The sequence below is a fragment of the Manis pentadactyla genome, chromosome X (assembly GCF_030020395.1).
Source record: "Manis pentadactyla isolate mManPen7 chromosome X, mManPen7.hap1, whole genome shotgun sequence".
Classification (NCBI taxonomy): Eukaryota; Metazoa; Chordata; class Mammalia; order Pholidota; family Manidae; genus Manis; species Manis pentadactyla.
Window position 1 is genome coordinate 16150846 of NC_080038.1, and position 12386 is coordinate 16163231.

Here is a 12386-nt window from a genome sequence, read left to right on the forward strand (position 1 = left end):
TTAGCAAACCAAATCCAACCATATAAAAATATAATTATACACTATGACTAAGTGAGAGTTATTCCAGGTATGCAGGGCTCCTTTAACACTTCAAAATAAATCAGTGTAATACACCACATCAAAGTACTAAAGAAAAAAAATCATATGATCACATCAGTTAATGTGAACAAAGCATTTGACAGAATCCTACAACTATTTCATGAGAAGAATTCTCAACATGTAGGAATAGGGTGGTAATACCTGAAGTTGATATGAAGTGTCTATAAAAAGGATCAGGTAACTATACTTCATTGTGTAAGGCTGAATGCTTTCCTCCTAAGATTGGGAATAAGGCAAGGCTGTCCACTCTCACCACTCCTATTTAATAATGTATTGGAAGTCATTTACAGTGCAGTAGGCAAGAAGAGGAAATAAAAGGCATAAAGATTGGAAAGGAGAAAGACTTGCCCTATTTGGAGATAATATGTGTCTCTGCATAGAAAATTCCAAGATATCTGCAAAATGTTTATTAGAGTTAGTGAATTTAGCAAGGTTGTAAGATACAAAGTTCACAAAAAAATCATATTCCTTTATGCTAGCAATGAACAATTGGAAACCAAAATTCAAAACATGGTACAATTTACAATTGCTCCATTGCTCCAAAAATAATGAGATGCCTACATATAAATTTAGCAAAATTCCTATAGGATTTGTATGTGAAAACTATAAAATACAAAAGACCTAAATAAATGGAGAGACATACTGTGATCATGGATTGGGAGACTCAACTTAGTAAAAATGTCAGTTCTCAAATCTCCCTGTAGGTTAAATGAAATTCACATAAAAGTCCCAGCAGAACCTTATAGCTTGAAAAAAAATGTAATTCTAAAATTTATGTTAAAAAGCAAAGGGACTAGAATAATCAATTTTGAAAAAGAAATTATCCAATTAAAAATATTATAAAACTTAAGTAATCAAAATTGTGGTATTGGTGGTAGGATAGACACACAGTCCAGAACTGTACCTTTATAGTTAGCTGATGTTTGACAAAAGGATCAAAGGCTATTCAGTGGAGAATGGATAGTCTTTCAATAAATGATGTTGGAACACTTGGGTAGGCATAGGGGAAAAGTGAACCTTGACCCAAACCTCACAACTTATACAAGAATTGACTCAAAAATGGATCATATATCTAAATGTAAAAAATAAAGCTATAAAAGTTTTATAAGAAAACATGACTTACAGCCAGGTGAAGATTTTCTGAGATGTAACACTAAAGGTACAATCCAGAAAAGAAATTATCAATAAATTTGACCCTTAAACACTTTTGATCTGCCAAAGATCCTTAAGAGGATGGAAAGACAAGCCCTAGACTGAAAAGAAATACACAGATTGCTTAATTCAACAAATAACTTGCATACAGAATATATTATATTAGGTACTCTCTAAACTCAATAGTAAGACTACCAAAACTCGAAATAGAAAATGGGCAAAGGACTTGAGCAGGTATTTCACTGAAAAGTGTATAGATAGATAGCAAATACACACATGAAGAGCTTCAGCATCAATACTGATTAAAAAATAATAAATATAGAAAAAATATCTATTGGGGAAATTCAAATTAAATCTATGATGATGTGCTACTATGTGGCTAATAGAATGGCCAAAATAAATATGTTATGTGAAAAATATGTTTTAAAAAGTGTAACCAATAAGTGGCCTCTCTCTTATATGGACCTGTATGACATGTGGGGTGCTTGAGTTGCAGTTTTCTAGAAGAGACAAATTCAGTTTGTAAACAGGAAGCAGTTCTATATAAGCATTGCTAGTAAAGCTTAAAGAAAGAATAAAGATCTAAAACACTGTCGTTCCAATAACTTGGCTAAATGTTAATCTCCATACCTTCTTTTCTATTTGTTAGTTTCCTTTTCCTTAAACTGGGCCTCCCAACTCACATAAGGTCTGGCCCTACAAAAGTAATTGGCATTCACAGACCAGAGTGGATAAGAAGTAATGGAAAGCCTCTGTGAATGCATTTGGTGGCAAAACACTTGCTAGGAAAGACTACTGCTGTCTATATAAATCTTGAAAACAAACTTTTTATCGATATATATTGTTTATATACCAAGTTCATAAAAGGTTATGAAGTCACATAAATAATTGGTTTAATGCAAGGTAAAACCTAGGCAAATCCATGGAGGCAGGTATATTAGTGTTTAATTCTGTGTGGGGGTGGGCCTAGGAGTCATACTTCTTTGGTTTGAATATCAGCTTCACCATTACTAGTTGTCACTTAGCCCATTTGTATATTGGTTTCTCATCTGTAAAATGGGACTAATTATAGTCTCTATGTTATGTAAGAGTTGTAAAAATTATTTAGCACATGTAAAGCACTTTGAACAGTAACTGGCACTTAGTAAGTCCTTTTTGTTAGCTATCATTATCACTAACTCTTAATTGTTTGTATTTCAAGAAGATTCTGTACTCAAATTTTAGGTTCATTTGAATGTAAACTAAAATGTTGTCTTTTCGTAAAGAACTCCTTTTTTGTTTTGTTTTAGATGTAGTGAAGAGACCTTGTAAGAAGTACCAAAGAACTTCTAAGTATTAAAAACTAATGAAAAAGAGAGAAATGGAAAGCATGCATTATGTTTCTTGAATTTATTTATCTTCCAAGCATTTCCCTCAATTTTTTTCCTTAAGTATGTCTGGAATATTTTTTATTCACTATGTAAACTTTAGAACAACTCATTTCATATTATTCAAAAATCTTATTTTAAGCTATAGCATTAAGGGACCTTTCAAAAGCTGTTCCTATTAATCACAGTTTTCCTTTTTCCTTCACAGGTCACCGTTTGCTGCCGTCACAGACTATTCAGTTACAAGGAATAATGTCATACAACTCTGCTTGGAATTAACAACTATCGTGCAACAGGTATTAGTTGACAAATTTCCTTCTGTTAATTTATTAGCTATTTCATATTGTGACAATGAGAAGAATTCCTTTTTAACAAGGGTTCGTAAGATAATGGTTTGGAAGTTTCTCTTTCAAAGATGGATGGTTCTAAAGAAACCAAATATGTAATTATTCATTGGAAAACTATTCATATAGCCCAACAAACAAGGGTTTTATTTACCAGAGGATGTAAAACTAAACCCAACTTGTAGAGACATCATTATAATAAGATCGTAAGTTTGTCTTACACTTTTAGTGGGGATGACTATATTGCCTTTCACGAAATTGAATTGCCTAACTTAAATAACAATCCGAGACTTTTTCCTTAAGACACTATTCGTCCTTTATTTGTATAACTATTAGTTTCACTTATATAGGTAAACATACAAATGAATATGTGTAGTAGCCTTTAACAGCAATCTACTTATTTAACCTGATTTTTTTACTTTGAATATTATCTAAGCCAGGGATCCCCAAATCAAATGCCTTCAGGTGTGTAGCAGCTAACATAAATGTTGGAATCAAACCTGGCATAAGATGTGGAGAAATGATAGGGGGATGAATTGACTAGTACATATCCAGCAAATTTTATTTAAATCTAATAACAAAACACATCTGAGAGACCTGGGGACTATGGCTACCACAGTATGTAAGCCTGATGTCAGCCTCTTGGTGCTGCTTTCTCAGGGTGCCCGTTATCTGTTAACCTGCCCAGTGATACAGAAATAGGGAAAGCAGAGGATAAAATATGACAATACAGAAGGTTATTGGGGAAATTGATTATTTAATTTGTCCTCCCTATGCTTTACTACCAGGAATAATTAAGACTTTCTTGCATTGCTTGTATTTTCTCAAAGAAATTTTATTAATATGTTTTAGTGTATTTTGAATGTTTCAGTAAACTTTCTATTGTACTGTATAACTTTTATTTGCATAACTTCTCTGAAACTGTAGGCTTTAAGATGTTTTTCATTATAGAAAGGAGAGTTATTTTGTGACTTTTAATTGTGGAATGCATCAGACATTCATCAGGATTATATGGCAGTGAGAAAGCCAGCAACTCATTGCTGTTAGTCAAAGATATGCATGAAGATGGTGAACATTTTATGAACTTTCTTACATACTTTAATAGTCCCACCACATCTTCATATTTGGTGTCAGTAAATTTCATTTCTGAATTTCAAAGATCTCAACTGGATAATAGGGAGAAGAGTGGCATTTTAGGTCAAGGGTCCACAAACTTTTTGTAAAAGGCCTGATAGTAAGTATTGACGTTTTTGTAGGCTGTATGGTGTAGGCTCTAAAGTGTCTCTTATAACCACTGAACTCTGCTGTTGTAATGCAAAAGCAGCCATAGACAATGTATAAATGAATTGGTGTGGCTATGTGCCAGTAAAACTTGTTTTACAAAAATAGGCAGCAGGTTAAACTTGGCCCAGGGGCCATAGTTTGCTGACCTATATTCTAGGGCAATGCTAGTCCAATATGATCTGTAGGCTACCTACATTATCATCACATGGAAACTTGTTAGAAACTTAGATTCTTGGGATATACCCCAAATGTACTGTGGGGAGGGCCCAGGAATCTTAATGTTTACTAGTTTTCCAGGTGATTCTGGTTCTCATACATTGTTCTAGGGTACGCGGTAAAAGAGCAATAATACAATCTGTGGGTAATTTTCCTTACAGTCTGTATTATCAATGATGTTTCTTCAAAAATCTGTTTCTAAACTCTATTTCTTTTAAAGGTATTAAAATTAACCAAGATTTGAGATGTGGATAACAGATTATTAGCTTCTTCCCTTTTACTACAAGACAAAAAATTCTCTCTGATTTAAGGGTACCTACTCTGCAATATTTGCATTACAAACATAGCTACTTAAAATTGGATTTGTGCTCAGTAGCAGTCCATATACAAATAACCATAATAATATAATAATTATTAACTGTTACATGACAAGATCTGTGATAATTGTGTTATGTGCATTATTTAAGCTTTTCATTTATACATGAGACCAAAGACAATTGAAATACCATGAAATTAAATGGGAGAACTAAAAGTTTATTATTCAGCTTTTTATGTATGAAAAACTCATTGTCAGTCCTATGAGAGTGCAATCCATCCAATGTCAACTTCCAAAATACTTCATTTCCAAGCATAATTATGACAGAAAGTGGGTGTTTTCCTTTCTTTGGTCTCCTACAAACATCTGGATCTGGAGGGCTTGTTTAAGGCTTATCTTCATTCTGTAACATCTATGTTGGCAGATAGTAGCTGCACTAGTTGGGGTGAGCATTTAATAATGTAGATGACTGTAAGAAAGTAATAATAAATAAGTAATTTTTTAAAGTAGCAAGCCACAGAATGAGATAAAATATTCACACTACATGTATCTTAAAAAGGGTATATACAAAGTATGTAAAGAATGCCTTCAAATCGATAAGAAAACCTATTAATGCATAAAACATTCAGACATTTCACTGAAGCAGATACACAAATTTATGAGTTTATAATAAATCGATGTGAGAGAGTTCAAATTAAAACCACAATGAGACATTACTTCACATTCAAAATAATGGATAGTATTAAAAGGACTGAACATAAAGAATAATAAAAAAATAAGAGAGGTGTTGAATAGCAAAAATGGCAAAAGGCGTGTAAGTTGACACATCAAAGAATATATTTTTATAATCCATAAATGCATGAAAAAATAACAATCCAAGTATGAACAAAAGAAATATAAATATAATAAATGAGATAACATTTTCACATATCAAATTGGCCAGGGATTTTTTAAATATGAGGAAAATATGTTCTCTCCAGCATGACCAATCAATGTATTACTTAGTAGTACATTTCTGGGTGGTTTTTGGAAATATGCCTTAAATGCTTTTAAAATATATCTAACAACAGCAACAAAAGAAATGGAGAGTATTTTATGTTTAGAGCTCATAGGTTCCAGAACATACCTTTGCACTCTAACCTTCAGGTGTTACATTTAAAAGAATGACTGGAATGATTTTCAGTGAATTAAAATTTCCTATAGAGACAAGTACAATGGTGAAAGTGCAGTTTAAGTCAGATATGACTAACCCCCACCCTTTCCACTATTTTAAGAACCTACCATCTAAGTAACAAGTGATTCAGTTTTTGTTCTTTCCACAATGTGTGAACACCTGCTATTGACAACTGCTTAATAAAAAACATATGTCATTATGATTTTGCCCTCGGAGGCTTGTTCATGCTTTCAACAGAAACTTTTAATAGCTGCACTATTTGGCTCAACAGTCACTTTAGGAATCTTACTTCAAGGCAGTAATAGGTTTAAGTTATGCTATTTACAGGTCAGGGAACATTAGGTGGAATAAAAAGAAATGATTTTACAGGTTGAACTTCAAGTACATTCCATCTTGACTAAACACAGAATTATTTAAATACTCTAAATGTACTCTTGACATTGAAGGACATTCTGTACCCACTACCCACTATATACTCTGGTTTGAAGAATATGCCTTGCCCTTCTTAGGAAATTTTGCTCCAACATTACCTATTTCTGTTTTTTAAAATTCAACAGCTCATAACATTTGTCATAGTTCCTTCTACCTCACTCTCATTTTCCCATCACATGTCCTGTTCCACATGTCACTTTTAAGATGCTTCCAAACAAAAACCTCTTATACATTGGTGTTCTTGGTTCTTGCTTTGCCTGCTCCATCCCAACTTGTACCTGAGTTGATTTCTTAATTCATCTATTTTAACTAGGTCTTTTCTGTTTCTTAACCTTAAAGGAAATATTAGATGCAGTCTTTTCGTAATAAAATGTCATCCTGATTTAATGTACTTAAAAATACAGAATCAATCACTTTTAGACTAGTCATCCCAAAGTCCAGCTCCAATTTCATCACTTTTAGCAATTTTCCACTGATTTCCAAGTTGACTACAAACTTCTCTCTTTGGAATTCAAAGAGCTCCAAGCATGGGCTGAACATAATTTCAGTTAGATGACTTCCAGCACTCCCATGTATCTTAATTGTATTCTAGTTCACGTGGATGACTTTATTGTCGGTAAAATAGACCTTGCAATTTCATCTTTTTATGTTGTAAGTCCTCCTCAGAACGTGTCCCATATGTATTTTTATGTCTGCCTGTTAAAATTATGTCCTGTTCTTTAAGATCTTTAGGAAATGTCACCTCATTCATGAAACTTTTACAATTTCCTACAACAGTTTGTACCTTCCTCTACTTTGACCATTTATGTTTAATGTAATCATTGATATGGTTGGGATTAAATTATATATACCACCTTGCTGTTTGTCTTCCGTGTTTCCCATCTGTTCTTTTTTCTTTTGCCTGTCTACTTTTGTGTTAATTATTTTTTATGATTCTGTTTTGTCCCTTGTTAACCTATTGACTATAACTCTGTGTTGTGTGGGACTTACTTTCTGACTTCCATTAGATTATGAACTCCTTGAAGACAGGAACATCCTTTTCATAACATAGTAGGTGTTCATTACATACTTGTTAAAATAAATTGACCTGAGCCCCAACTATACCCTGTGGTTATTAGCACATGCTCATTTATACTCTTCCTTGAAAAATGTAGAATTAAATGCTTGAACTGTTGCTCATTTTATCACCTGTGTAAAAGCTATAGTTCTATCTGTGCTATTTATGCAAAGAACCCCAGAAATATCTAGAGATACCCATCACTTTATATCTCAGTTTATTCATTAGTTAAAATAAGTATTCATCCTCATAACCACTTTCCCATGCTAGAATGAAAATAAATAAAGCGTCTGAAACACCATGCCAAATATATAATGCTGACAAAACATATCTTTTAGAAGAAACTTAATTATAGGTATAATATAATAATGTTTGTAAATTAACAAATTATCATTTTAGTACTATTATGTCATATATTTGGTACCAAGTTTTTCTGGGCTCTATCATCTCTTGCTATGTATCATTGCAATAGGAATGAAGATGACAGATAAAGAAATGAAATAAAATAGTTAAGCGTTTGTTTCTTACTAATGAAACTATTGATGATTTTATTTTATTTAGACTCTACTATCCTGTATTTTCCAAATTTTCTAAAATGAGTTTGAGTTGTCAGAGAAACAAAAAATTGAATGCTATATACATTTAAGAAATACTACTTTGTTTATTAAAAGAGCACAAAGACAAGTGCTTATTTTATTTTAAATAGCATAGTTTATAAACAGTCAATGTCCATTTAATGGTCTTATTCAGCCATTATATACACAGTAATTACTGCACACACTTGGAATTGTGTGAAATATATGAAGACATGAATTAAACTTTAAGCTGCCAATAAAAGAGGCCAGTTTGAATAAGCAAAGAGTAGATTAAAAAAAATATCTAGGACATGCATTTATTACCAGTCTTTCAGGAAATCTCATCTGAGCAGTTACGATGATAGTTATGCTTTGAAATATGCTGTACTTCAAATTATTTTTCAGTCAACTTTAATTATTTTTATTCCCTTTGCAGCAAGATGAGATTATCAATATCTAAAAATAAACTGTCACAAATAGCTTTTTTTCTCTTCGTAACAGAAAGTGGTGGTACTATGAAGTAAGTGCTTCTTGATACTGGCTACTTATTTTTAAAGTAATGCCAACATTAGAGGAGAAAGATAACATAAATTTCTTTAAACAAGCTATTTGGAGGAATATGTATAATCTACTATATCTGTTCTACTTATTTCCAGTTGTGATGGGTTTATGTAGTTATATTTGAAGTCTCTTAAAGAGATTCCCCACCCCCACCACTTTCCTCCCCCTATAAGATTGGCTATAATAACACATTTGATAAAAAAAGGAAACTGGTTTAAAAAATCTTAAATGGAAAGAATTCTCACAAAAAATCAAAGCTTTATTTAGAGTACTGTCAGTACCTGAATCAGAAAAATGAGACAAGTACTCATTCACTTCTGTCAGCATTGAAATAATTGCCATGATACCTGCCCTACTGGGTGTCAGCTTAACCTAAAATTATTCTACTGTAACATTTTTATATTTTCCACTTCAAACATCACTAGTTAAGAAACGGGCACCAGAATATCAGTTTGCAAGGTGAAGCTTTGAGGGAACTTAGAATACTTCGGCAAGGGACAGAAGGTAGGGATGGTGAGTATTGGGAGACTTGAAGCTTAGGCCTGTTGCTTCATGAGCATTTTTCTTTGGCCAAACCATACAATTGCTTGTGCCATCTATAAGCAAAAATAATTCTGTTATTGTGATAATCAAATCAGATGTATTAAAAATAGTTCACAAATGCAAAGTGAAAAACAAAACAAAAGTAATATTATTTATGAAATGGGTAAGAAATAGTGAGATTTGATAAAAGGAATTAGAATAACAGCTTTGTTTTAAATAGTAAATGTACACAGATTTTTTCTCCTTTCGGTGTGGATTATCTTTAGCTGCATATACAGTGAAGTCTGAATCACATGCTGAGAGAAAAATTTCAACATGTGAAATATTCTAAAACTTCCTTTTAAAATTCAAGTTCTGGTGATACTCTTTTATCCAAAATGGTCCTTTCTATATTGTATGTCATTAAAATGTCTTTCTGTTTTCTTATGGGCTTACTCATTTTTCAACCTTTTTAATCAATTTTCCCATGTCCTTGGATACTATTGGTTTTCTAAATAGTGTTCAAAACATTATGTCCCCCTATCATCAAAATTGGAAAAAACAGAAAAGATCACTAGACTTTTTCATACAAGATTGTTGTAAAATAGCTTTTGAGAAGAAAAGTAATGCAAAGCAAAAAGAAGTTCTAGATATCTTTCTTAAAACATCTTATTTTAAGTGTGTAATTTTTACTTACTGCATAGTCAACTTTCCTTCCCCACACTCTAAAATTTGAAGAAATAGCATTTACTGTTCAAATAATCTTAACTGAAAGAATCATCATCAAGAAATGAAAGTTCATTTAGATACTGAAAGAGAATTTTTATGGTCCTTGCTTGTATTCATTCCATTAATATTGTTTGCAATAAGTGTATGAAAGCTTTTTATGTCGCACATTCTGTGCTTCTCTAATATTCTACATTTTTTAATTATAAAAGTATAATATAATCGGCCTTATAGAAAAATTTGGGGTAATCAAAAGAGAAAAAAAAACATTTCTTGTAATCCTCCCACCCAAAGAAATCCTGTTATTCTGCCTATTTTATTTCAGCCTGTTTTTATGTACATACACATAAAATATTTCGAATATGGTCTTTCTCATTTAGTATTATGCCATAATTAAAAAAATTTTAGTGCATAATTCAAATTATATTTTTTGTCCTTTATAACAGTTTATAAAATAGTAATACTAATTAACTTTTAAAAATACAGACAACTATAAAGAAGAATATTTATAGTCATCCCAGCCTAAGCACCAGAAACAACTGTGTAATTGCTTTTGTCTTTCCTGCAATAAATGCCCTACATTGTCATTCTAACTTTCTGACAGTTCACTTGTTTGATTTTATCCCATACTTGTCTGTTTGAAGTATTTTGTTTCTTTTTATTAAAACCTTTTTTAATTGAAGTATAATAACATATAATATCCTATTAGTTTCAGGTATGCATCATAATGATTTGATATTTTTATACATTACAAAATGATCTCCATGGTAAGTGTAGTTGCCATCTGTCACCATGCAAAGTTATTATAATATTATTGACTATATTCCCTATGCTGTATATTACACTCCCATGATTTACATATTTTATAACTGGAGGTTTGTAACTCTTAACCCTCTTCACTTACTTTGCCTCCTCTTCACCCCCCCGCCAATAACCAACAATTTGTTTCCTGTATCTATGAGTCTGTTTCTGTTTTGTTTCTTCATTTCTTTTGTATTTTAGATTACACATATGAGTGAAATTATATGGTAATTTGTGTTTCTCTGACTTACTTCACTTAGTATAATACCTGCTATGTCCATTCATGTTGTTACAGATGGCAAGATTTCACTATTTTTTATGGCTGAGTAATATCCATTATATATATATATACATATATACCACATCTTTATTCACTGATCTCTCAGTGGACACTTAGATTGCTTCCATATCTTGGCTGCTAAAAATAATACTACAATGAACATAAAGGTGTGTATTTGTTTGAATTGTTTCATTCTCTTTGGATAAATTCCCTAAAGTGGAATTACTGGGTCATATAATAGTTATATTTTTAGTTTTTTTAGGAGTCTCCATACCCTTTTCTATAGAGGCAGTGCCAATTACCTTTCCACCAACAGTTCACGAGGGTCCCTTTTTCTCCACATCTTCACCAACACTTGTTACTTTTTGTCTTTTTGGTAATAGTCAAGCTTAGCAGTGTTATTTTGTTTTTAACGCTATTCAAGAAAATGGAAAAAAATATTCTTCAACTATCACCATTAAAAGTGTTTGTTTTTGACTGGCAGCTTTCTCTGCATGTGTGTGCTTTCTAATCATATTTGTTACCTCCATTTAAAGTACAAGTCAATAAAAGTTCACAATTTATGAACTGTTCTCTAAATATGTACTTACAAATAAAAAAATAAATGAGCATATTGAGTGTATAGCCCTTTTTAAAATGTAGTCTTGCTTGAATTTAATCCAACCTGTTTTATGTTTATCAGGGTATTTTCTCCAGATCAATATCTGAGAGAAAATAAGAGCTTTCCTAGGACTTACTGAATTGGTAATTGTGGATTAGATTCTTACAGCATATATCTGTAAATACTAAAAATTAAAAATTTAAAAAATACTGTAGAATTTTGTAAAAATAAATAGTCTAGAAGTGATTTTTAAAGTTTTATTAAGTATTTATGCAAGGAGATTTGGCCTATTAAGTTTATTGACAATAGCTATCATGTTTTACTTTTATTATATTATATTGTATTTTACATTTTGTCTGTATGAGTAGTACCTCCTTTATCTTCTTGTTTGGCACTTTATATCATTTACTCTTACATTTTAAGGAAACATATTATAGTGGGCTTTGATGTAAAGTAGATCTGAGCTCATCATCCTGGCTCTGCTTTTTGACAAACTGTATGAACTTGGAAAAATTGCTTCATATCTCTGATACTATTTCTCTTTACTGGCAAGAGTGGATCACCACCTTGCTGGGTTGTTGTAGGGTTGATGTAATACTGGAAATTAATCTAGCCTATAATTGGCATTCATTGGGAGTTTAATAAATGATCATTTTAGTTGCCTTATATAGTAAAAGACCCTTTAGAAACTCTAAACTAATATAGTTTTTTGCTCCACAAGAAATTTAAAAGGAGGGTTGCTCTGAATACTTACGGTATTGAGTGGCAATGAATTTTTAGAATGAGTGATTTTTTTTAAAGGATTTTAGTTTAATTTAGGATGTTCCTTAGATTTTAATGCAAATTGATTACTGTACTTCATATTCTGGAGATATTTTG

The 12386-nt window shown here is 31.7% G+C and overlaps 1 protein-coding gene across 5 annotated transcripts in view; it reads left to right on the forward strand.

Moving 5' to 3' along the window:
* The window catches only part of CNKSR2 (connector enhancer of kinase suppressor of Ras 2), a 257408-nt gene that overhangs the window by 72846 nt on the left and 172176 nt on the right, over window positions 1-12386 (forward strand). For all 5 annotated transcript variants that reach the window (XM_036912833.2, XM_036912835.2, XM_036912832.2 and 2 more), the window contains exon 4: window positions 2827-2914. In XM_036912833.2, coding sequence (XP_036768728.1) covers window positions 2827-2914 — 88 coding nt within the window. The remainder of the gene's footprint in view (window positions 1-2826; window positions 2915-12386) is intronic.